The following is a 25,732-nucleotide window of genomic DNA, read 5'->3' on the forward strand; positions in this document are numbered from 1 at the left end:
ATAGACAGGAATGTTCATGCATACCTTGGGAAGAAAAACGTGTTGCAGCCAAATATGGTTACATGAACACCGGTAATTTTTTCATTGGAGATGCTTCTGCTTCATTTTCCCTAGGTTCTTAGTGTGTCTAACACAGGGGCGAGAAAACTTTTTGGCCTGAGGGCCACATCGGCTTTCCAAAGTTGTATGGAGGGCCGGTTAGGGGAGGCTATGTCTCCCCAAACAGCCAGGCGTGGCCTGGCCCCCACCTCCTAACCTCTTCTCCCCCCTTCCCTCCCCCCCGCTTCTCGCCACTGATGGCTCCCCTGGGACTCCTGCCCCATCCAACATCACCCCCCCACCCGGTTCCCTGACTGCCCCCCGGGACTCCTACTCCATCCACCACCCCCTGCTCCCTGTCCCCTGACCACCTCCGGAGTCCCCACCTCTGACTGACCCCCACTGCCCCATCCAACTCCTCCTCTCATTCCTGACTGCCCCCCCGGGACCCCTGCCCCATCCAACCACCCTTTCTCCTAACGGGAGCGAAAAGAATCCACTGATTATCCTTCATGTGGGAACAAATGATACCGCTAGATTCTTGTTGGAACGTATCAAGGGAGACTATGCCAGGCTGGGGAAGACGCTTAAGGAAATCGAGGCTCAGGTGATCTTCAGTGGGATTCTGCCTGTTCCTAGAGAAGGGCAACAAAGGTGTGACAAGATTATGATGCTCAACAGAAGGCTCAGGCACTGGTGCTATAAGGAGGGCTTTGGGATGTATGGCCACTGGGAAGCACTCATGGACAGAAGACTGTTCTCTCGGGATGGATTTCACCTGAGTAAGGAGGGAAATAGACTTCTAGAATGGAGGATGGCACAACTGACCAAAAGAGCTTTAAACTAGGAAACTGGGGGAGATGGTTGGGAGATGTCCAGGTAATCTCCATGCCGGATTTTAACATTTTGAGAGGGAAGAAAACGAAGTAAGAAAGGATACAGCCATGGGTAGGAGAATGGACATAAGGAGGAAGGGTAGTGTGGATACCAGTCTAATAGGTGATACTGGCGGTAGAATGTCTGTGCCTAATCGGGTAAAGAATGTGAGTGATGCCAAACAGCAAAAATTAAGATGTACAGTAATGCAAGGAGCCTAGGTAACAAAATGGAGGAACTAGAGCTACTGGTGCAGGAAGTGAAACCAGATCTTATAGGGATAACAGACACATGGTGGAATAGTAGTCATGACTGGAGTACGGGTATTGAAGGGTATGTGCTGTTTAGGAAAGATGGAAATAAAGGCAAAGGTGGTGGAGTAGCATTGTATATCAATGATGAGGTAGAATGTAAAGAAATAAGTGATGGAATGGATAAGACAGAGTCTGTCTGGACAAAAATCACATTGGGGAAGAAAGCTGCTAGAGCCTGCCCTGGGATAGTGCTTGGGGCTTGCTATGGACCGCCAGGATCCAATGTGGATATGGATAGAGACTTCTTTAATGTTTTTAAAGAAGTAAATACTAATGGGAATTGTGTGATCATGGGAGACTTTAACTTCCCAGATATAGACTGGAGGACAAGTGCTAGTAATAATAATAAGGCTCTGATTTTCCTGGATGTGATAGCTGATGGATTCCTTCATCAAGTAGTTGCTGAACCAACAAGAGGGGATGCCATTTTAGTTTTGGTTTTGGTGAGTAGTGAGGACCTCATAGAAGAAATGGTTGAAGGGGACAATCTTGGTTCAAGTGATCATGAGCTAATTCAGTTCAAACTGAACGGCAGGATAAACAAAAATAAATCTGCAACTAGGGTTTTTGATTTCAAAAGGGCTGACTTTCAAAAATTAAGGAAATTAGTTAGGGAAGTGGATTGGACTGAAGAACTTATGGATCTAAAGGCAGAGGAGGCCTGGGGTTACTTTAAGTCAAAGTTGCAGAAGCTATCAGAAGCCTGCATCCCAAGAAAGGGGAATGAGGATAGGGAGGCAGATACTACCACATCCGAGGTAGAAGCCAAATTTGAACATCTTAATGGGACTAAATCGGGGAGGCCAGATAATCTTCATCCAAGAATATTAAAGGAACTGGCACATAAATTGCAAGCCCATTAGCAAGAATTTTTAATGAATCTGTAAACTCAGGGGTTGTACCGTATGACTGGAGAATTGCTAACATAGTTCCTATTTTTAAGAAAGGAAAAAAAAGTGATCCAGGTAACTACAGGTTTGTTAGTTTGACATCTGTAGTATGCAAGGTCTTGGAAAAAATTTTGAAGGAGAAAGTAGTTAAGGACATTGAGGTCAGTGGTAATTGGGACAAAATACAACATGGTTTTACAAAAGGTAGATCGAACCAACCTGATCTCCTTCTTTGAGAAGGTAACAGATTTTTTAGACAAAGGAAACACAGTGGATCTAATTTACCTCGATTTCAGGAAGACATTTGATATGGTTCCACATGGACAATTATTAGCTAAATTGGAAAAGATAGGGATCAATATGAAAATTGAAAGGTGGATAAGGAACTGGTTAAAGGGGAGACTACAGCGGGTCACACTGAAAGGTGAACTGTCAGGCTGAAAGGAGGTTACTAGTGGAGTTCCTCAGGGATCGGTTTTGGGACCAATCTTATTATTACTGACCTTGGCACAAAAAGCAGGAATGTGCTAATAAAGTTTGCGGATGACACAAAGCTGGGAGGTATTGCCAATACAGAGAAGGACCGGGATATCATACAGGAAGATCTGGATGACCTTGTAAACTGGAGTAATAGTAATAGGATGAAATTTAATAGTGAAAAGTGCAAGGTCATGCATTTAGGGATTAATAACAAGAATTTTTGTTATAAACTGGGGATGCATCACTTGGAAGTAACAGAGGACGAGAAGAACCTTGGAGTACTGGTCGATCACAGGATGACTATGAGCCACCAATGTGATATGGCTGTGAAAAAAGCGAATGCGGTCTTGGGATGCATCAGGCGAGGTAATTCCAGTAGAGATAAGGAGGTGTTAGTATCGTTTTACAAGGCACTGGTGAGATCTCATCTGGAATACTGTGTGCAGTTCTGGTGTCCCATGTTTAAGAAGGATGAATTCAAACTGGAACAGGTACAGAGAAGGGCTACTAGGATGATCCGAGGAATGGAAAACCTGTCTTATGAAAGGAGACTCAAAGAGCTTGGCTTGTTTAGCCTAACCAAAGGAAGGCTGAGGGGAGATATGATTGCTCTCTATAAATATATCAGAGGAATAAATACCACGGAGGGAGAAGAATTATTTAAGCTCAGTACCAATGTGGACACAAGAACAAATGGATATAAACTGGCCATCAGGAAGTTTAGACTAGAAATTAGACGAAGATTTCTAACCATCAGAGGAGTGAAGTTCTGGAACAGCCTTCCAACGGAAGCAGTGGGGGCAAAAGACATATCTAGCTTCAAGACTAAGCTTGATAAGTTTATGGAGGAGATGATATGATGGGATAGCCTAATTTTGGCAATTAATAGATCTTCAACTATTAGCGGTAGATACGCCCAATGGCCTGTGATGGGATGTTAGATGGGGTGGGATCTGAGTTACTACAGAGAATTCTTTCCTGGGTGTCTGGCTGGTGAGTCTTGCCCAAATGCTCAGGGTTTAGCCTATCGCCATATTTGGGGTCGGGAAGGAATTTTCCTCCAGGGCAGATTGGCAGAGGCCCTGGGGGTTTTTCGCCTTCCTCTGCAGCATGGGGTATGGGTCACTCGCTGGAGGATTCTCTGCACCTCGAAGTCTTTAAACCACAATTTGAGGACTTCAATAGCTGAGACATAGGTTAGAGGTTTGTTACAGGAGTGGGTGGGTGAGATTCTTTGGCCTGTATTGTGCAGGAGGTCAGCCTAGGCGATCATATTGGTCCCTTCTGACCTTAAAGTCTTTGATTCTATGATTCTTCCTGTCCCCTGACCGCCCCCGGAACCCCTGCCCCTGATTGCCCCTGCCGCCCCATCTAACCCCCCTTCTCCTTCCTGACTGTCCCCCTGAGACCCCTGCTCCCATTCAACCACCCTGTTCCCCGCCCTCTGACCGCCCTGACTCCTATCCACACACCCCACCCCCTACCCACCACCACAAACTCCCCTGCCCTCTATCCAACGCTCCCTGCTCCCTGCCCCCTTACCGCACTGCCTGGAGCACCGGTGGCTGGTGGTGCTACAGCTGTGCAGGCCAGAGCACCGGGTCAAGCCATGGCTCTGCAACTGCGCTGCCTGGCCGCCCAGAGCATTGCGCTGGCGGTGCACTGAGGCTGTGTGGGAGGGGAGATAGCCAGGGAGGGGCCAGGGACTAGCCTCCTGGGCCAGGAGCTCAGGGGCTGGACAGGAGGGTCCTGCGGGCCGTAGTTTGCCCACCTCTGGTCTTACTAGTGATTCTTCCCTTTCAGATTGTTTGTGTAGATCCTGAAGGCTCCATTGTCGCTCTGCCCAGTGAGCTGAACACAGCAGAGGACGCAACCATGGAAGTAGAGGGGATTGGACATGACTTTATCCCAACTGTCCTTGACAGATCAGTAAGTAGCATTGTGACAAGCAATGGGGGAGGGGTGGTTAGGGCCCAGCCATGAAGTTTGGTTCTTGGACCAAACTGTCCTCACGTTCAAAAGTGTTCAGATCCAGGGTCCAGTTCTGGCCCATCTCTAATTGTTGAAAGTTAGCTGAATTAGTTACCAATGCAAAAGATGCTATCGCTGGTGGCTTAGAACCTGCCCAACCCATATGTCTGACCTAAATGAGCTGCAGGGAGAGGCCAAATTTAAGAGACAACCAGAAATATGCTGCAACACTGCACTTCATCATTCTGTCTTTCTTAACAAACTTTCAGACAGTTCTTATAGCCTTGTTAATAATAATAATAATGGGTCCCAGTGCTTTTCATTATTATCATTATTTACTATTTGAATTCTAGTAGAGCCTGAAGGCCCTAACCAGGGATAGCACCCAATAGTGCTAGATGGTATGTTCACAGAGGTTATTTCCAGCTTTAGTGTAGCTAGCTCAGATGCTGGGAGCAGTAAAGCTGCAGCAGCGTGGGCTGTGGTACAGGCTGTCTGTCGGAGTAATTACCAAGGGTTCTGGGCGGGCTAAGACAGCCAGTGCTGAAGCCCATGCTGCTGCAGCTTCCCTGCTACTGATGCCTGAGTTAGCTAGATTAAAGTTATCGTGGGTATGTCTTCACAAGCTCCACTCACACCTGTGATTGCAGTGTAGGCCCACCTATGGAAGAGTCAGAGATCTTGCTCTCAAGAGCTTACAATCTAAAAGACACAGAGGCAAACAGAGAGGCAGTTATAAACAAACAAAAATTGCCAAAAGTGCAACACAACGTCATCTCACTTTCTCCTTCACACAGCAACTCCCTTGCCCACCAGTCTGACTCATACCCAGCTGCCAGTCAGAGTTCTTCACAGCCCTAACTTAGCCTGAGTGGCCTCCTTCCCCACTCTCCACCTCCACAGGAAAACACTCAGCCTGGTTCTCGGAGTCGCACACAAAACCAGAATCTCAGGTGTGAGCCCCTTCACGTTTTAGATCTGGTTGAATGACAGCACTTGAATTTGAGCCCATCCCTAGGGTTTTGGCCTGAAATCTCCACCAAAGCACTTTGCAAGCCATCAGCACCACTGAATCTCTCTGTGAACCTTAGCCCTGGTTCAGCAAAACCCTGAACCCTAGCTTAACCCTGACCCAGAATGGGATCTGAACACCACTTCCTCAGCCCACCACTACTCAAAACACATTAGACACTAAAAACCACGAGGAGTCCTTGTGGCAGCTTAGAGACTAACAAATTTATTTGGGCATAAGCTTTTGTGGGCTAGAAACCACTTCACTGGATGCATGGAGTGGAAAATACAGTAGGCAGGTATAAATACACAGCACATGAAAAGATGGGAGTTGCCTTACCAAGTGCGGGGGTCAGTGCTAACGAGGCCAATTCAATTAGGGTGGATGTGGCCCATTTCCAACAGTTGACAAAAAGGGGTGAATATCAACAGCGGGAAAATTATTTTTGTAGTGCTAACAAGGCCAATTCAATCATGGTTGATGTGACCCATTCCCAACAGTTGACAAGAAGGTGTGAGTATCAACAGAGGGGAAATTATTTTTTGTAGTGACCCAGCCACTCCCAGTCTTTATTCAGGCCTAATTTGATGGTGTTGAGTTTCCAAATTAATTCCAGTTCTGCAGTTTCTCGTTGAAGTCTGTTTTTGAAGTTTTTTTTTGTTGAAGAATGACCACTTTTAAGTCTGGTATTGAGTGTCCAGGGAGATTAAAGTACTCTTTTACTGGATTTGAATGTTACAATTCTGGATGTCTGATTTGTGTCCCTTTATTTTTTTGCATAGAGACTGTCCGGCTTGTCCACACTAACAGTTTTACTTCTGCAGTGTTGGCAGAAGCATATGAGGAATTAATGTGGATAAAATTCACTCCCGTGGAAGCTAAGGATGAAGCCTACAGGTGCTTTGCCATATGTGTTCATTTTCAAGTGCAGTGGAAAGTGATTTGACTCTGAAGGAAGATGCAGGTGCTCAGCACCTCTGAAAACCCGGCCTCCTGTACAGAGCAGAATGCACCAGAGGAGTGGAGCCCAAAATAACATTTCTAGGACCCTAAAATCTTTCTCTCCTTTCTTTCAGGTGGTGGATCTGTGGTGCAAGTCCAATGACACGGATTCCTTTCTCATGGCTCGCAGGCTGATTAGAGAGGAAGGATTATTGTGTGGTAAATTATTGAAGAATGTTGTGTCTGTTCATAAACATTTTCCATTTTAATTCCATCTTTTAAGCATTTTAGACTAGAAAGCTCTTCAGGGCAGGCAGTGTCTGTGTTTTTGTGTCTTACACAGTTCCGAGCACATTCTCTGTGCTGTACTGGTGGGGCCAGATCCTGAGTTGGTGTGAATTGATTGCATGGAGCTACAATGATTTATAGCAGCCCTGGATCTGACTCATGCTAAATAATTGTAATCTCATCTCACTTTCACACTTTTGCATAAAGCGGTAGATCTTCTGGGGCTACCTTTTTTTGGGTGCCGTGACACATGAGCTGAGTGGAAAGATTCGTGGGATTCAGAGCAGGGCAAATGGGCAAAACCTGCAGCTCCACTAAGTCAGCCCTAGGGGGTTATATTTGCTGTCTTTGAACAGTTGCCATATGATACTGGAAAGTGCAGGGATTGAAGCAGGACGTTTTGAGATGTCCTGTTAAAGTGAGGCATTCTTACAGCTCCCAGTCCCTGGTGCAAGGGAGAAATCCTTCGTAAGAGAAACCGAACAGCTTTCCAAAACGAACAGTTCTCCTTGTGCAAACGCTGCTTACAGATGGACATCAGGGCCCACTCCACAAGGCATCAGTGCAACTCAGCTGGCTGCACTCTCAGCCCTGGGCCAGATGCACACGGGTTCAAATCCAATACCAGCCAGTACAGGGGCTCATGCTGATAGCTAAAGAAGTAGTGAGAAACCACAACTGCCACTGACGACAGAGGCGCTGCAGGTGCTCAGCACCTTTGAAAAATCAGGCCTCCTTTATTTAGATGCCTACGTTTGGATTTAGGTGCCTAAGTTTAGGCACCCAAGTCTGAAAATGTTACCTTGGTATATATGTAACACGAGTATATATAAGAAGCACATTTTTAAAGGTATTTTGGCTCCTGACTCCCATTGATTCTAGTGGGTCTTAGGTACATAAGTACCTTTAAAAATTGGCCTGGAGTGTCTTCCATCACTCAAGGTTATCTCAGGAGATATGTTTCCACATTTCAAAGGACAGCATCTGCAAGTCTAAAGAGAATTGCCATGTAAATGATAAAATAACAACCTATTACTAAACTTAACTCCTTATGTCTGAGATTTCAGATGATGGACAATGAAATAAGCACTTTTTCTACATTTGCTAGAGTACAGCTAGTTTACAAAACTGAATTACTACAACTCACTTACTTACCAAATGTCACTTGCACTCAGAAGTATTACATTCACACTATCATTCCTTTTGAGGTCAACGGTGTCATACCAAGAAGAAATTTGGTTCAGAAATCCGAAGTGCACACGGACTGAGGACTATTATGACCCTTAGTCTTTTCTAACCTGAAATATTAGCAGGTAGAATTACCTGTGAGAAGCCAAGGACCTTTTTTTCAGTTACACGCAGGAAAACGAAAACACACAGCTGCGTGCACACACACACACACACACATTCACGGCCCCAAACGCCATCACTGGCTGGTATCCCATGTATAAGTGCAATTTTAATTTTCCTTCCTTTCGACCATTTATTTAAAGTGCACTAGGCACTTGTAAAATGTGTTAGCTCAACAGCTCTGGAGAGTGAAATGAAGCTCTGGAGAGACAGCATGGGCAAGTTTCTCCCAGCCCCCCTGCCCCTCACCTGAAAGGTCCATCTCAAAGGCTGGAAGGGAGTTTGGTCTCACTGGCTAGACCCTCAAAGATATGAAATCAATGGAAGTTAGATGCCTACATACCTTTGAGGAGCTGGGGCCATGCCCTGTCAATCCTTGTCCTCCCTGCAGACACAGCTCACAGAGTGATGATAGTGTCATTTGTGATGGGGCCACAAACTGGACTAGAATCACCACTCCCATCATCCATTCAACAGCCCTCGCCTGCACATTCTCCTTTGGTCACTACCTGGTCTCTCCTGGAGCTAGGGGCTTGCAAGGTTATAGGCCGGATTCTCCTCTCCCGTACACCAGTGTAACTGCACTGGCTTGATTGGAGTTATGCCTGAAACACACTGGTGCCAGTGAGAGGAGGCTCGTGCCCTAAAGGTTCAGTGTCCCATTACCCAACCCTGCCTGTCGCTGCAGGGGCATTACCCTAGGCCGCTCTGTGATTATATATTATTGTCTCATATACTGTTAGCCCTTGTGTGAGTCCATTTTCTTGTTCATAACGTCAGGTGGCAGCTCCGGCAGCGCAATGGCCATTGCTGTGAAGGCTGCCAAGGATCTGCCGGAGGGTCAGCGCTGTGTTGTCATCTTGCCCGACTCCGTCAGGAATTACATGTAAGACTCCTCTTCTGTAGTGCTTCCGACCTGCTGCTTTCACTGAAGTGACAGTGTTGCAGAGTTCAGCCATAGCAATGGAAATGACATTCATGGACCCAATGAATAACATGGCCATACAAAAGATTTGCTGTCACATGGCCAGTTATTCTCTGCGGCAGAGGGGAAATTACCTCACTCCGTCAGTAGAGGAGGAAACACTATGGACCCACTTCACTACTCTGTTTCGCCAGTGTAACACACCACTGAAAGCAGGTACATGTAAATCAATGGAGTTACACCAGCATAAAACTGGAGTGGTGAATGAGACTATAAATAAGGAGTCAATTTACCTTCCTCACAGGGACCTTTGCAGTCCTTATATGGACATTAACATAAGAGTGCAAAACATTATCGTGTAATGGTAAGAGCAGAGGGCTGGGAGTCAGAACGCTTGGATTTTATTTCACTCGTCATTGACATACTCTATTATGCGCCAGGAAAAATCACCTAGACTGAAATTTTCAAACTTGGGTGCTTAAACTTAGGCCCTAAATAACTGGTGTAATTTCACCTGCACCTCCCATTCACCTCAAAAGGGGCCAACATCAGCTGATTGCTCAAACTATGGGAGCCATGGTGAAACGCTAAGGCCTAATGCATTTAAATCCTTTCTCTCCCCGCCCCCCACCCCCCCCCTCAATTTCTTGCTGGGTGTATTACAAACTTCTTCCTTGTTCTTTGCTGATGATTTCTAGGTCCAAGTTCTTGAATGATAGGTGGATGAGCAAGAATGGATTTCTAAAAAATATCCAGGAACATAAGCCTTGGTAAGGTTCTACTCCCTGCTACATTAACTGCCCTCATTGATAGGGAAATAATCACTCTGCATTTGGAAATGATCATCTATTTTTAATTTTCTTTTAATAATTCAGTCCCTTTGAAAAGTTAATCTAGTCCAGGGGTTCTCAAACTTCATTGCACCGCGACCCCCTTCTGAAAACAAAAGTTGCTACATGACCCCAGGACAGGGGACCAAAGCCTCAGCCCTCCCTGGCGGGGGTCGGTGGGAAAGCCAAAGCCCCACTGCCCTGGGGATGGGGGGAAGCCGAAGCCCAAGGGGCTTCAGCCCCAGGCAGCAGTCCTGTAATCTGAGCCCCACTGCCCAAGGCTGAAGCCCTCAGGCTTCAGCTCCAGACTGTGGGGCTCGGGCTTTGGCTTCAGCCTCTGGCCCCAGCAAGTCTAAGCCAGCCCTGGTGACCCCCATTAAAACGGGTCCCGACCCACAGTTTGAGAACCGCTGATTAATCTTGTTGGAATGGATTGGACTCTCTTTCAAATGTTGGTTTCCCTGTTCATTGGTCTAGTCCATAAAGGAGGAGTTTATTTTCTGCAGAAATTAATTCTTTCACGCAGACCAAGGTCTTGTGTCTGTCTACAGTGAAGAACAATTTGGAATGAATTTCTAGGTCAGTGTCAAATGTCCTCCCCAGCAAGGAAGCTTCCAGCAGATCTGTGGTGACAATGGTCATAGACAATAGAGATGAAGGGCCCTTTTAAATATCTCCATTTTCCATTCAGGCAGGAAATATAAAGTTCCCATTTTAGATTAACGGATTCTAAGGGCACAAGGCATCATTATGATAATCTAGTCTGACCTCCTGCATAACCCAGGCCATAGAATTTCACCAGGTGATTCTTGCAGTGGAGGGAATTTAGTCTTCTCTACTACATAAGTGAACACTTTTGAACCCAGTGACTCATGGTTGTACTGCAGCACAGTTTTTAGAAAGGGAGTTAATCTCAGTTTAAAAACTCCGAGTGATGATGAATTTGCCACATCCTTTGGGATGTTGCTCCAAAGGTTAATTAACCTCATTGTTGAAAAAGGGTTGTATCTTATTTCCAGTCATGGGTGGTAGGTAGCATAGGCTGGGGGAGGCTCCCCAAACAACCAGGCATGGCCCCACCCATGCTCTGCCCTCCGTCCCGCTCCTGCTTCTGGGCTCTGTGGCTCTTCCCCTGTGCAGTGGCCCAGGCTCGGGCTGGGGCCGTCCCTCCGTCCCGGCACTCCAGGGTTGGGGCTGCACTGCCCACTGGGAACTGGGGGGCAGGGGTGTGCTCTGGGCTCAGGGCACTAGCCTGAGGCAGGGGATGGTGGCTGCAGTGGGGGGGCTCTGGGCTCTGGGGAGGGAAGGGGAGGCACGGAAATGGCGGGACCTAGGGTGGAAGGGGCGGGGCTGGGGGCTAGCCTCCCCAAGCCAACGGTTCACACGCCGCCCATGTTTCCAATTTGAGTTTTTCTAATTTCGGCTTACAGCTATCAGATCTTGCTTTGCCTTTGTCTGCTAGATTGAAAGGCCCTTTAACGTCAGATGACTTCAGACTTGCAGATTTCCTTCTATTCAGAGAGAACAGGAATATCCAACCCTTCCAGAAGCCATGCCTGCTGCGTTGTAGGACTCTTTTTTTGTGTTGGGGCTACATGCTCCAGGCCTTAAGAAACAAGGGTACAAATGAAAGAAGTGAAGTCAAGTGAGACTACTCCCCTTCTTACAGTTAAGCACTTGCTTAAGGGCTTTGGTGGATCAGGGACAGGTGCTCAGCACTGCAGGCTCAAGCCCTGAGTCAGGAGTGATACTTGCCTGAGTACACATCTGAGCTCCAGTGTGGTGCCCTCTGTCTGAATCTGCCTAAACTGTAGTCTGTGTCTGAGCGAGCGCTGTCTAAACAAGACAAGGAGCAGCCCAGACTCAGCCCCACACATGCCTCATGCTTGTGAATAACAATAAACTCTTGTCCTTTTCCAACAGGTGGTGGAATGTCAAGGTGCGGAAGCTGAATCTCTCGGCCCCTCTCCTTCTTGTCCCAGAGGTCAACTGTCAAAAGGCAATCGAAATCCTCAAGGAGAAGGGCTATGCCCAGGCACCAGTGGTTGCTGAATCTGGGTATCTCTTTTCTCGGTTGTGTGGATGATTATGTGAATGAATAACAGCAATGAGGAAACTAATGACGAAATACTTTATAGTTGTACAATAAACCTGATTCATTCAGTCCCTTCAATACACTTTTTAATGTACCATTTAAAAACCTGTACGGTAAAAGTGAAAAATAAAGGCACGGGCCTAATCCTGAGAGATGCTGAGTTGGCATGGGAGCTGCACATGCTCAGCACCTCTTAGGATCAGCTACCTATATTGTTTCAAATCCTCATTTTTGCTATAGTCAGCAATAACAGATGTGGCCTATCAAGGAAACATTACATAAATTAGCCAAGAGAAGAACTGGCCAGATCCAACACCCACTGAAGTCAATGGGTGTTGGACAATAAAGTGTACAGTAAAGGTAAGGCATAGATATGAAACACACTGGTAAATGACAGCAAGTGCCCATTAGCTGACTTTTCTTCAAATGTTAAATCCTGAGCTGCAAATTTCAGACAATAATTGCTGTTAAAAACACTGTATTAGGGAGACGATCCTCCTCTTGAGGATACATGTTTTAATGAAACAGCTACAATAGCAGCTGCGGGTATACAACGGAGTCCCTCACTGGCTAAACAAGTTGAGCTTTTTCTACAGCACAGGGTGTCTCAGCTAATAATGATCTGGCCCCAGGCTCCGGTTTGGAGATGGAAGGTTCCCAATCTGAAATTGTATCCCCATCTCTCTGTATTAGCATCTAAATGTTGTGCTGTTATTATTTCCTTGCTAGGTACTTTCCTTGGCTGCTTCCTTCCACACCAGATGGTAACCAAGTCAGAAATATGTTCTCCTGTGGTGGAAACTGATTATAGTACAGGAGAATAGGCTAACCCCATAGCCCAGGAAGGAGGAAAGAAAGAGGTGACCCAACAGTGAGCTGATTTTCTAAGCCTTGTTTTTACTGTGACATACCAGCAAATGACAGTCAGGAAGACATGCACCCACCAAAAAGATGCTCGGATGAACTAAGGGACACTGCCTTCTCCCATTGAAGGCAGGAAATTTTGTCACTGACTTCAAAGGGAGCGGGATTGGTCCCTAAAAGCTGTTTAGCCATATGACCACCTCAAGCCTGACCCTTTGCAAATCTCCCTGTTCTCTTACAGTCACATTTTGGGAATGGTGACTCCCAGTAACATCCTCTCCTCAGTGCTGGCTGGAAATGCTCAGTTCTCGGATCCAGTCATCAAGGTCATCAATGACCAGTTTTCAAAGGTATTAGAGTTATTGATTTGTTTCAAATAGAGCCCAGAGGTGAGTTAGGCACCTCCCAACACAGAAATAAGGCATGATCCCCACTCCAAGGAGTGGGAGAGGAGAGAGAGGATGGGATGAGCAAGAGGGAGAGACAGAAGATGAGAGGTGGTGGGAAGGGACAGTAGAAATGAAAAGGGAAAGAGGAGTGGGGACAGGGAATTGAAGTGGGGTAGAGAGAGAATGAGAAAAGGATCTAACCGAAATGACGCAAAGCCTGACAGGATCTGTCATGTGAGGTTTTTAGGCAAGGATTGTGTCTAGCTGGAGCAACTTGAATACTCTGTGAGTGATACTCATATCACGGATTCACGATCATTGCATTTTTGCCAATACAGGGACCTGCTCCTGCTCCCACTCATACCATGGCAAACAGCTGCTGCTGAAATGGTAGAATTCTGCACTTGGCAGAACTGACCCTATATATAGACCTGTGTTTCGGAAGCATTCCACTGTATGACGTGTCTAATTACAAGTTAGATTATGCCAGGCTTTCTGCGGTTGTGCAAAAGAGGGAGAGCGAAAGAGGTATTCCCCAATTTCTCTGCTCCCATGCAAGGCCTGGGGATGACTACTGTCACTGGACCAGATCCTCAGGTGGTGTAGGCGGACATAGCTCCAATGGGGTTAATGGAGCTACTCCAAACTATACCTGGTGAGGACTTGGGCCTTTGTGCTTGTTTTTGTGTTTCCCCTGCACTCCCTGAAGCTCCAGGAAGTGCTTTATCTGCATCAGCACACCTGTGCCTTCTGATATTCCCTTCCTCCATCTCTCTACTGCCCCCAGCACAGGACTGTGCTTTAAAAGTAAGAATTGGGTCCCTAATGCTGTCACAAAGTGAAGCGTTTAAATGCCCTTTTTTCTTTTTTTGGTCCCCGCTCTTTAGATTAGCCTGGATGACAACCTTGGAAACCTCTCTAATATCCTGGAGGATGATCATTTTGCTATAGTTGTACATGAACAGTTGCAATGTAAGTATCTTTTACGGAGGAAAAGGAAAGCCAAACTCTTGACTTGTGCGCCAACCAGATTACATGGGCTTTACACAGGCATTCTCTGGGGGATGGAATCCTCACAATAGGGCCATGAAGGTACCAGCGGAACAGCTGGACCCCTATGCTCCTCCTGCATGAGGGATTTTCCCCCATCGCTAAGCAGCGTCATGGATCCACCGGCCATTCACCCCTCTCCAAAGCCCCATGCGTGATAGCATGAAGAGAGGCATGGGGAGCCTGAAACACTAAGGTTCTTATTCTGATTATTTAACTAGCTCTACAGCTGGACACAAACGGATTTATTTTAGTGACGCCCTTACGGCTATTGTAAAGTGTGTCATTTCTTGGCCAGAGGTTCAAAAGAGGAAGCCTGATCTGTGGTAAAAAGGCACCAGGCTGAGAGTTGGGAAGTCAGAGTTCAAATCCCAGCTCTGCTGCGGACTGTGTGCATGTCACGCAGTCTCTGTGCCTCAGTTTCCCATCTCTAAAACAGGGATAATGGTACTGCCTTTTTCTCACCTGTGGTGTGTTGGGATCGTAGGTGCTTCAGGGGAGTGTCTGGTCTTTACTGTGCTCATGTACAGCACCCAGCATAATAGTGTCCTGACCTCAGCTGGAGCCTTTAGGCACGATTGTAGTAACACAGCCACCATAGCAGCCATGGCTGAGTCCCCCCGTCTCTGTGCAGCAGCAGCTGCTGCAGAAAGGAGTTTGTGTGGTAATGCTGTTGAGAGCAGTGTTAATACCCCAGTGGATTCCTAGTAGGAGATCTGAGGAGGAGTGTACCACAGAGAACAGAGGAGCTGTGACAGAGTGCCAGAGAAGAGGTGCTTGCTACAGGAACCACGCTCCCCACTTCCTTACCCTTGGGCTTGGACCCAAGAGCTCCCGTATGGTTGTGCAGATGGAAGGGAGAATGCTCTCTCTTGTCACTTGCTCTTTAAGATAGCAGGGGTTGGGTGGGTCAGCTTGCTTAGCTGTGAGGAGGAGGGACTCCTGCGTGGTACTTCAGAGTGAGCCTTTTGGCCAACAAAAGAATGACACTGATGGGGTCCACAGTGGGCATGTCTACACAGCAAAGAAAAGCCTGTGGCAGACCCATGCCACCAGACTCAGGCTTACAGGGCTAGGGCTGCAGGGCTGTTTCATTGCTGTGTAGACTTCCGGACTCGGGCTGTGCTCTGGGAGCGCCCACCTCGCAGGGCTCCAGCCCCACAGCCTGAGCTCCCTGAGTCTGAGTCGGCCGGCACAGGCCAGCTGCAGCTGTCTAGTTGCTGTGTAGGCGTACTCAGAGAATCCCATTCACTTCTCCTCAGCTGAGACCTGGACTCAGAAGGGTGGGGTGAAGTTAGGTGGTGATTAAGGTGGGGAAAAGTTCCTTTTGTTATTCTTTAGGAATACTGCAATTGCTTGCCAGGGGCTCCAATCAAACTTGCCCCTCTCTCTGCGTCCTCTTAGCTATATTGACCACTAGGGGGCTCATTGCTCTTCTGCCCTTCCTCAAGCACACGGCATGCTTTGCCAGGCTCTGCTGTGTGTTCACACTCAGGCAACACTTTGGTTTTCTGTGCCTCCTCTGCTCACTACCATCTCCTGGTCACTCTGCTCACCAGGAACTGAGCCGGCCCGTGCATGCCAGGCAGCACTCCATGGCTCTGCCCAGAATCTTGGTACCAAGCATGCTCAGGTGTGGGCTGGATTTTCCCATTTGGAGATGAGACCCTACGGGCAGTTCCTCCTAGCAGAGTTGCAGCAGAACCTGGCCCTCTCCTCCACCCCGAGTAGCGTTTTCCAGGGCAATCTGGCTCTAATCAGTCTAGGGCCCCATTGGGCTGGGTGCACAGATATAAAGTAAATGACAGCACCTGCCCTGGAGAGCCTCTGTAAATGATAGAGGCAGGTTCTCAGGCTATGTACACACTACAGCTTAGGTCAGTATAAGTTATGTCCTGCCGACACAGCTGCCACCACTCACGGGAGCTGGAGTAGTTAAGCCGACAGGAGCGCTCGCTTGCATCCACTTAGAGCGGCTACATTAGAGAGCTTACAGCAGTGCAGCTGCATCATCCGTAGTGTAGCCATAGCCTCAACAAACAGTTTTCACAAAGGGGATCATTTCTTACGCCTTGCTCTCACTTAAAACGTTTTGCCACTTTACCTGTGCTGCCATAGAGCAACAAAACCTTCCTAGTGTAGAAGCAGTTATACTGGGCTAAAAGTGCTGAGACTTGAGTAGCTTCTTCTAGCTCAGGGAAATGAAATAACTTACACCAGTATATAGTCCCTTATGCTAGTATAACTGCATCCACACAAGGGTTTTTAGAGATCTACCTATGTTGGCAAAAATAACACCCCTTACCATGTAGTTATGTGGTAAAAATTGGTAAGTGTAGCTGATGCCTTATCTTATGGGAGGTGCTGTGTTTAAGATATCACTGCCACAACAAAGCAGCCAAGATAACTGCGCTCTGGCTAACATTAGAACTTCAGGGTGTGATTAGGCTGATTTTATGGGAGAACAATGTTAAATGTACAGCTGCTCATGCACATCAGCTAGTGAAATAGCACGCCGTGTTGGTTTGTTCGCCTGCAAGGGGCTGCAGTTTAAGGGTCAAGCCATCCTGCTGAACTCAGATCCTGCAAATCCATATGCATCTCCCAACACGAGAAAATCAAGCAATGGCTCTGTGAATCCCCCTCTGTGACTATAACTCTTCTGTGGGAAGGGGAGTCGGCCATCAATCTCAGCTGTAGAGAGTTGAGAAAAACCAGGTATATTTCTGCAAAATATTAAGATCAAAACAATTTGATTTTAAAATGTTTGTGGAAGATTTTGATTTTTTTTTCACCAAAAAAAACCCTTAAATTTTCTGTTTACATTTTTTTGGGTCAAAAAAATCAAAACGGTCTCCAAAACCACATTTTTTATTAAACATTTTGATTTTGGCAAAATTGCATTTTTCACTTTTAAAAAATGGAGGTGGTAGAAAAACTCAGCCAGCTAGACTCACCTCGCTTCTTAAACACTTTTTGTAGTCAAAAGGTGCTATTTTAGTCTGACCACAGTTCACCCCATTTTTATTACTTTCCTCCCATCCCTCCCAACATTCTGTGATTTAGACACCCTCGCCTGCATTTTATTAGTTTGCTTTTAAGAGGACATGTTTTTTAAAAAGTTAGACTTTATTGCACTTTATATTGCTTAGTAGTGGTGTGGTACAGCACTAAATCAGCTGAGGTGGGGCGGAAGGATTGTTTATAAATACAATGATCACTGCTGCTGTTAAAGATTATTGTTGATTTGGGATGGGAAGGGCAGGAGACATTAGAACAAAAGTCTCATAAGGTCAAGTGACGAATTAGACTCCTTGTAGCGGTAAAGAATTCACTGTTGCCCCTGTACATCCCTGATGTGACCCGATTGACTGCTGTGGGGTTGCGCCTGGAATCCTTTTCAGTAGAATCATAGCAGGGATGACGCTGGCCTGTTTGAGGTCTTATCTTTATAAAATCACAGCCATTTCTGGACTGCTTTGTCAGATAACTCAGTAATGTACTTCACCGTGTGCTTACAGACATTGGAGATGGCAGTTACACCAAGAAACAGATGGTGTTTGGAATGGTGACGGCCCTGGATCTCCTGAACTTCATTACCCGAAAGGACAAGAGCCAGCAACAAAGAGTTGCTTCACCAAGAGGCTCTGTTGCCTCAGATGAATCTGAAATAAGCCACTGACGGTTTTTCAAAATGACGAGGCTAAGATTTTAATTGACTAATCCTTGGTCCCATATGCTTGATTGCATCCAAAATGATGTCAACGGAATCTGTGGATCAGGATGATCTGACTAAAGAACAAAGTTTAATTAAAATAAGCAGTTATATTGAGATAACATTACAGCACAACACTGGGGGGGATGGTGAGGGGGTTAATATATGGGTCTTATTGCACAGATTTTATAAGACTTGTCTCTTGCTGTTTTCATGGTTAATTAACACCTTCTCCCACTTCATGAGGCACATGATTATGGCTGGGGCTGGAGCCAGCCTTCTCCCACATTTCACCCCTGGCTGGGGGAAACCCCTGCTGATTGGTTGCCTTCCCCAATCGCCACCCTTCTGAGGAAGAGCAGCCAATCAGATCTGCTGCAGGCAGAGTTTCTCTTTCCCTCCCTTCAGGGGCAGACCCCTTTCTTACAGGAAGGGAGAAGGGAGCAAGCAGGACCCAGCAGGTTAGGACAGCTCTGCTTCCTTTCACTCCAGTGAACAATGGGATGGCTCCTCTGCTCCTCCCCCATCTGCCCTCCATCCCTGCTACACCTGGCCTGGGAAGGAGAAGAGGCAACCCTGCAGCAGCCCCCATACCAGGGCCTGGGAGAGAGGAGTGAAGACTCTCAGGAGCTATAGAAAGAGCAGAGGTGAGGTTGGTGGGGCTGAATTGATGTGGGGGCTCAGGGAATGGGCAGAACCGATGCAGGAGCTGCCAGGGGGACAGGATTGATATGGGAGTTGAAGGGCAGGATTATTTGCTGAACAAGGGTTGTGCAGATGGGGAGGGGAAAGCTCCTGCAGCAAAGGCCAAAATCCCCTTACCCAGGACCTTTTGGGGGAGTGGCCAGCACTAATTGTCACCTAGACACACTGGGGATGGACAGGGGGATCCCCAAACTCAAAAGACAGCCCAAAAACACAATGTAATCTTTTCTTTTAAAAAAAATCATGATTTTTGGGCCAATTAATTATTTTTGGTTTCCGATGTGATTTTTGAAGCTTTGGAGTCCATTCCAAGAGCTGTTAGCAGAGCTCAGAACAGCCACACAGAAGGAACTAAGTGCACAGCAAGAGAAGAGTAAACAAATGAAATCACTTTTGCAGCCCAGTTTAGGGAAATAGGCACAATTGCTTCAGGCATGTGCTGTGGGCAGTTTGAGAGAGGAGCAACTACTTTCAGTTTTAGCTTTTCCTAAGCGACAAGTCTGTGTTTTTAATCGAATCTGGTATGTACAAGGTTTTTGATAAATGATAAAGTATTTATGGTTAGGAATGGTGTCTGCTGCTTTTTGTTTGCTGAGTTATTCGCAATACATTAAGTCTTTTGCAAGTATTTGGGTAAGTGTTTGTTCACGTCTGGTTTTTGGCCAGAAAAGCAGACCACCCCAATAAACTGTCCTCTTACTAGAGCTAGACCTGGAAATCTCTGGAGAAGCTTTGCAGACTCAGGAAGTTCAGACAGTTTGGGAAGGTCTCCACACCAAACCCAAGCTGTTCACTATCACTAAGGAAAAACCATTGAGCGGGGACGGGAGCGGAGAGGAGGGGGAACAACAAAAAGTGATAAAGTCTCTCTCCCTAAACCAGAGAGGGAATCCTGAAGAACAATGTTTGTTACCTGGATGGAGACTTAGGGCTTGTCTTCATCTACAGCGGTGTAGTTAATCCACCTCCCCGACAGGCAGTAGCCATATTTTCCACACCCGTGAGTGACGTGGTTATACCAACATAAATTGATAGCATAGTTCTTACCCTTACTGAACTGAAGGAACCTCGCCTTTGATTTCAGAGAAGACAGAATCAGGCCCTTGCTGGTGGATTTTTTTTTTTAATTCATCCAGAGAATAGTTTCATAAATTGAGAGAAAAAAAATCAACAAATTAATCACAAGAACAAGAACTTTTCAGTAGGAAAGAGTGCGGCTGGCTGTATGCGTGTGCGTGTGAGAGAGAGATGACATTTGCCATTTGCTGTTTGTCCAGCAGCACACGAGGTTCTGATAGCTGCAAGAAATTGTCTGTGTTATATATATGAAGAAAAAGCATTGTATTTTATATGACTGTGTACTCGAACAAAAACAAATGCAATATTTAAAACAAAATATAGTTATTTATTTGAGAGGGTTTTGCCCCTTTCGGACAAGATCTGAAACAGAGCTCAGAGGCCTGAGTCATTTGTGGTCATTAAAGAATCCATAGAATGTTTTGCAGAAGTAATGGGGGGATTGTTAACTCAGTGTGTTGGCCATATTCCAATGTGTGTAATTAAATGTCTCCCTGCAGCGTACAGTAGTCTTTCTGTTCTGTCCTAAACTGCTGAAGTGTTGCTGTGTACTATTTGACATATGTCACATTCCACCCTAGAGGAAGTTGCATTCCAGCAGAGGGGGTAATGATACCTGTATCTTAACCATGTTTCTGGAGTGACTTAAGCATGAACTTTAAGCATGGGATCAATAGTTAAAGTTAAGATTATTATTATTATTTTTATTATTTGTATTACCATAGGGCATAGGAGCCCAAGTCATGCTGCTTAAATCGATGCAGGATTGGGTTCATAGTTTGTAAAATATTTTGGGATCCTTCTGAGTAGGATCTGAGAAAGATTCTTTATAAAAGTCATTCTCACTCATGCCTAACTCAAGGCCAAGTGTGTGCTGCCTGAAGCAAACTACCTACAATCAGTAGCAAGGCACCTTGGTTTCTGAGTAGCTGGTTTCATTTATTTACAAAAGGAATATTCTCTGAAATGATTCAGAGCCATGAGATTGTTATCCTTTGAAAGCTGGTGTCTTTATTACCATTACCCTTGTCCTTCATGCCCTCTTCCCACCTGTTTGTTACAACCACATCTTGTTTGGTTTTAGACTGTAAAACCCCAAGGGCAGGTGCCATGACCTTGATCATACGATCATGAATAATCAGAATCGCAATACATTTTCTAAGGCAGACTACAAATTCTGGGGTAGACACAGGTAAGTTTAAAATAAAGGATTATATGAAATATGAAAATGAACAAATACACCCCGAACAAAATTCCTCGTGCTATTTGCTTTTATATTACATTTACTTTACTCTGTACATTTTCACTTTGGTGCAGATTTTTGTAGTGACAAAGCAAAACTGTTTTGTAGACATTATGAGTGGGGAAGAAGGTGGCTTAAATCAGGCAGCCGGGTGGGGATTTTATTTGCTGGGACAGCATGTGAGGAATTTGGGATTGTGTGATAGAACCATAATGACAATACTTAGCTCTTATACAGTACGGCTTATCTGTAGCTCTCAAAGGGCTTTACAAAGGAGCTGAAATATCATTGTCCCTCACATGCAAAAAGACTGCAAGGTTAAACAAATACAGTGGGTAGAGCAAACAAAAAACAGCAATTAGCTATTTCAGCCTTTGCCTCAGCTACCCCTCCCCATGCACTTGGGGCCAATATACTGCAATTATGTAGCTGAACAACAAAACCTGTGACCTAACAGGTCTTTCTTTCTATTTCCTCTCCCCCCTCTGACACAGATTTTTTTTTTTTTTTGGTAATACAGTAAAGTCTCTCCCTCTCCTGCTGTTTATAGCCACAAGTGCTTTGTATAACCCTTGTTTGCAGTGGTGTTGTAGCTGTGTTGGTCCCAGGATATTAGAGAGACAAGGTGGGTGAGGTAATATCTTGTATTGGACCAAGTTCTGTTGCTGAAAGCAATGAGCTTTTCAGCTACACAGAGCTCTTCTTCTGTGTAGCTGGTCAGCTTGTCTCTCCCACCAAGGGAAGCTGGTCCAATAAAAGACATTACCTCACCCACCATGTCTGTCTTGTATAACCCTCCTCACTCTGCCACCCTTCTCTTGGGCAGGGTTCCTTTACCTTCCAATCTTTTGAGAAGATGAAGGTTTTGCAGGTGAGCTGGGAATGAGGGTTGGTCTGAGTGGTTATTGGATGGTTTCAGAAGTGTGTGGCAGCTGAGGGATGGGACTGGAGCGCAAGTCAGGAGGACTATGAACAAGTTTGACAGCTGAAAGGGGATTTTGTTAGTAATGTTGCCAGGTATATTTTTCTTTTCTTTTTCCCACCGTTAGGCTAAATTTGGAGACTGTGTCAGGATTATGGCTAAAAACTAACCAGGACATTTATTTTCACAATGACTGGGAGAGTCCAATCTTGCAAACAAACACTTGAGTATTTGTGTCATTTCACTAGGAGGAATCACAGTGAAGTTATAGGAAGAACATGTATAACTGTTTGCAACATCAGGCCTAAATTCACTCCTTCAATGGGCCCACTCCTACAAATACCCTTGCTTGCAAATGCCCTCTGAGGCACGGCTGGGATGACTCAAGCCACCTGCATTTACCATAGCACAGTAAACTAGAGGATCACATGCTTCCTTGCTCATTTAGGCCAAGTGTTGGGTGTTATCTGACTTGTGAAGGATCACATGCTTCCTTGCTCATTTAGGCCAAGTGTTGGGTGTTATCTGACTTGTGAAGTGCAAAGTGCTTTTTAGGTTTAAGGGGTGCACCTGAGAAGGGAAGACAGAAGCTTAGTTGGGCTGCCCCAAGAAACTGGCACTGTAGCTGTGGAAGTTGAGGCCGGAAGAGTTGTGGCACTAATGAATTAGAAAAGAATGGGCAAAGCTTGTCCCAGCTAATAGACTCCACAGAAACAATAGACATTTGTCAGGAGCCCGTCGAAAATGGTTGGCTGAACAGAAATCCGAGAGGGAGGGGGAGCTCCAAGGAGATTAGGATGGGAATAAAATTGACAGGGATGGGGGACCTTGCTATGGTGGGGGGGGCAAATGGGGGTTGCACATAATCCCTGGCAGGGAAGAGATTGGGAGTGAAGGGGGAGCATGGAGGGAAAGGGAGCAAACAGATCCCCTGCCATGGGGACAAAAGGTGGGGAATGTTCACAGTCTCTGCAATGGGGGGAAAGAATATGGCAACCTGAGGTGGGTGGGGGGGGAGTTGCAGGGACTCCCAGTTAGAGGAGGATGTGAGCTTGGGGTGGGGGTGGGGAATGAAGGGATGTCAGGAGCCCCTAGAATGGGCCATGCACTCGGCCTACAGCAGCTACTAGCTGTACGACCCCTGAGTTCATTATTCCCCAGTGTTGGATGCATTTCAGAAGTGTGGTACATTCATAGCTTTTGAATCATTTCTGTATGCTTGTGGATGGAAAACCATATACAAATATACACTATATTTACTGCGCTTAGCAGGCTATCAGTCTAATGGGCTTTTCAGTACACTCAGTCAAAGTTTAAAGCGGGGTGGGGGAAGGGTAGGATTGCACCACAATCTGGAATAGACTTCACAAATGTACAGATCACCAAGGGAGATATAGACTAAACTGAAGCCATTAGCAAGATAAAAATCTTTTTGACCACTCCCAGCCCAGGCTTTCCCCCCCTGTTTCTACTGCATCAAGGCTCAGAGAGCCATTGCATATAAATAGATAACCTTGCAGCTGAACTGGTATGGTTATGCTGGGAGAAAAATCAAAAGGCTGATCACCATTCCTGGGCCAAACCATCTGTCACATTTGGCATGAAGACTATCCAGGTAATTAAAACTGTTTTATATTTTAGAGCACAGTCACATATTTGATGTAAAAAAGGATTCCTTCTACTATTCTGAAATATAAATCACAAGCAGTTAATTAAATTAGAGCGACCATTTTCCAGGAGTGTATGGTAGCTGGGGAATGGGTCTGGAGATCAGGTCAGGAGACATGGGGTATCTTAAAGAAAAATGGACTGATTTGAGCAGAAAATTCATCCCTATGTAACTATTAACTAACAATTTTTTGGAATGTTGTATCTTTATGGAAAATTGGTCTTGGCAACCAAACCCGATTTTAGTTTTTGCTAGGCTTATGAGTTTGGTTGACAAAGGGGACTGCACCGATGTCATACACTTAGATTTTTTTGACTTAGTACCGCACAGCATTCTGATTAAAAGCTTAGCACGAGACAATAGTAATAAAGCACACGTTAAAAGGATTAAGAACAGGCTAGCTGACAGATCTCAAAAAGTAGTTGTCAATGGGAAATCACCGTCTAATGGAAGTGTTTCTAGTCAGTTTCTGCAGGGATCGGTTCTAAATCTGGTGCCATTTTTATCAGTGATCTGGAAGCAAATGTAAAATCACTGCAGAGAAAATTTGTGGATGAAACAAACATTGGCTGAATGGTAAATAATGATGAGGACAAGGAAGCAATATTGCCACTGGCAAGCATTCCGAAATTGGAAGATTGGCTTAAAAATCATGAGAATTTTTAAAAATAATCCCTTTTGAGTTCTTGTTATTTGCCTTTTGGTTTCAGAGCCTTTAAAGTTTCATTTGGGGAATGTTTTTCAAGCTTCTCTCCACAACGATGAATCCTAGAGAATTTCATTTAAAAAAAAAAACCAACCTGAAATTCTTGTGCATTCACATAACTCTAGGAGCTGGGGCTTTAAGAAACACACGAAATATCACAAGACTCATGCTAAATCAGGAGAGTGCTTGTCAGCACTTGGTAAGCTGGGCTCATTCAAACAAAATGCCTTTAATATGGCCTGCATTTGGCCTACAGAATGGGGGACTGTATCCTGGCAAGCAGTGACTCTGTAAAGGATTTAGTGTCAGAAAGACTAAACAACTGAACATGAACACCCAGTGTGATGCTGTGGCTAAAAGAGGTAATAGAATATCAGGGTTGGAAGGGACCTCAGGAGGTCATCTAGTCCAACCCCCTGCTCAAAGCAGGACCGCTCCACAATTTTTGCCTCAGATCCCTAAATGGCCCCCTAAAGGATTGAACTCACAACCCTGGGCTTAGCAGGCCAATGCTCAAACCAAACACTGGCGCAGTGGGTAAAATCAGAGAGGTGATTTGACCTCTGTATATGGCCTTGGTGAGACTGCTACTAGAATATTGTGTATAGTTCTGGTGTCCATGTTTTACAAAGGATGATGAAAACTTGGAGAGGAGAAGAGCCACAAAATGATTTGAGAGCTGGAAAACATGCCTTACATCAGGAGACTTAGAGCTCAGCATGTTTTGTTTATCATAAAGAAGATCAGGAGGTGACTTGATTACAGGGTATAAGTACTTTCACCGAGACAAAATACTAGGTACTTCAGGGCTCTTTAATTCTAGTAGATAAAGGCATAACAAGAACCAATGACTAGAAGCTGAAGCCAGACCAAAACCATTCTAATCAGAACAACAGTGACGGTGATCAACCACGGAAACAAACAGAGCTGATGCTAGGCATAAGCAGACTAAGCAATATCTTAGAGGCCTGAAAGCTCAGTGGGGCCCCCATTTGCTTTTTATTGCAAGAACTTGCCTGCTTTAGTATCGGGGGTGGGTGGGGGGGGAATGTTCCTGTTTATGGACCCCAGGGGGCTAGCATCAGCTCTGGGAACAAACTTCAAATCAAGACTGGATGCCTTTCTAGAAGATCTACTTTAGCCAAAACACAAGTGATTGGACACAGTACAGGGGGAATGAGATGAAATTCTATGGCCTGTGCTGTACAGAAGGTCAGAGTAGGTGATCTAATTGTCTCTCTCTACAGATCTTGTAACACTACACGTTATTGAAGCAGGCAGTGTCATGCAGATTAAAAATGACCAAACCAGCTTTTATAAATAGACTTAAAAGTTTAATATTTAAATGTTCTCATCCTTAAAGCACTTTGTGAATTATAT

The 25,732-nt window shown here is 45.6% G+C and overlaps 1 protein-coding gene across 1 annotated transcript in view; it reads left to right on the forward strand.

Moving 5' to 3' along the window:
• The window catches only part of LOC311531636 (cystathionine beta-synthase-like), a 60,571-nt gene that overhangs the window by 31,961 nt on the left and 2,878 nt on the right, over nucleotides 1–25,732 (forward strand). Inside the window, exons 8-15 of the mRNA XM_084649174.1 lie at nucleotides 4,403–4,528; nucleotides 6,659–6,743; nucleotides 8,943–9,048; nucleotides 9,786–9,857; nucleotides 11,841–11,975; nucleotides 13,118–13,226; nucleotides 14,153–14,237; nucleotides 17,837–19,256. Of these exons, the coding sequence (XP_084505300.1) occupies nucleotides 4,403–4,528; nucleotides 6,659–6,743; nucleotides 8,943–9,048; nucleotides 9,786–9,857; nucleotides 11,841–11,975; nucleotides 13,118–13,226; nucleotides 14,153–14,237; nucleotides 17,837–17,997 (879 nt within the window). The 3' untranslated portion in view covers nucleotides 17,998–19,256. The remainder of the gene's footprint in view (nucleotides 1–4,402; nucleotides 4,529–6,658; nucleotides 6,744–8,942; nucleotides 9,049–9,785; nucleotides 9,858–11,840; nucleotides 11,976–13,117; nucleotides 13,227–14,152; nucleotides 14,238–17,836; nucleotides 19,257–25,732) is intronic.

Source organism: Lepidochelys olivacea, assembly GCF_965140295.1.
Source record: "Lepidochelys olivacea isolate rLepOli2 genome assembly, chromosome: 1".
Lineage (NCBI taxonomy): Eukaryota > Metazoa > Chordata > Testudines > Cheloniidae > Lepidochelys > Lepidochelys olivacea.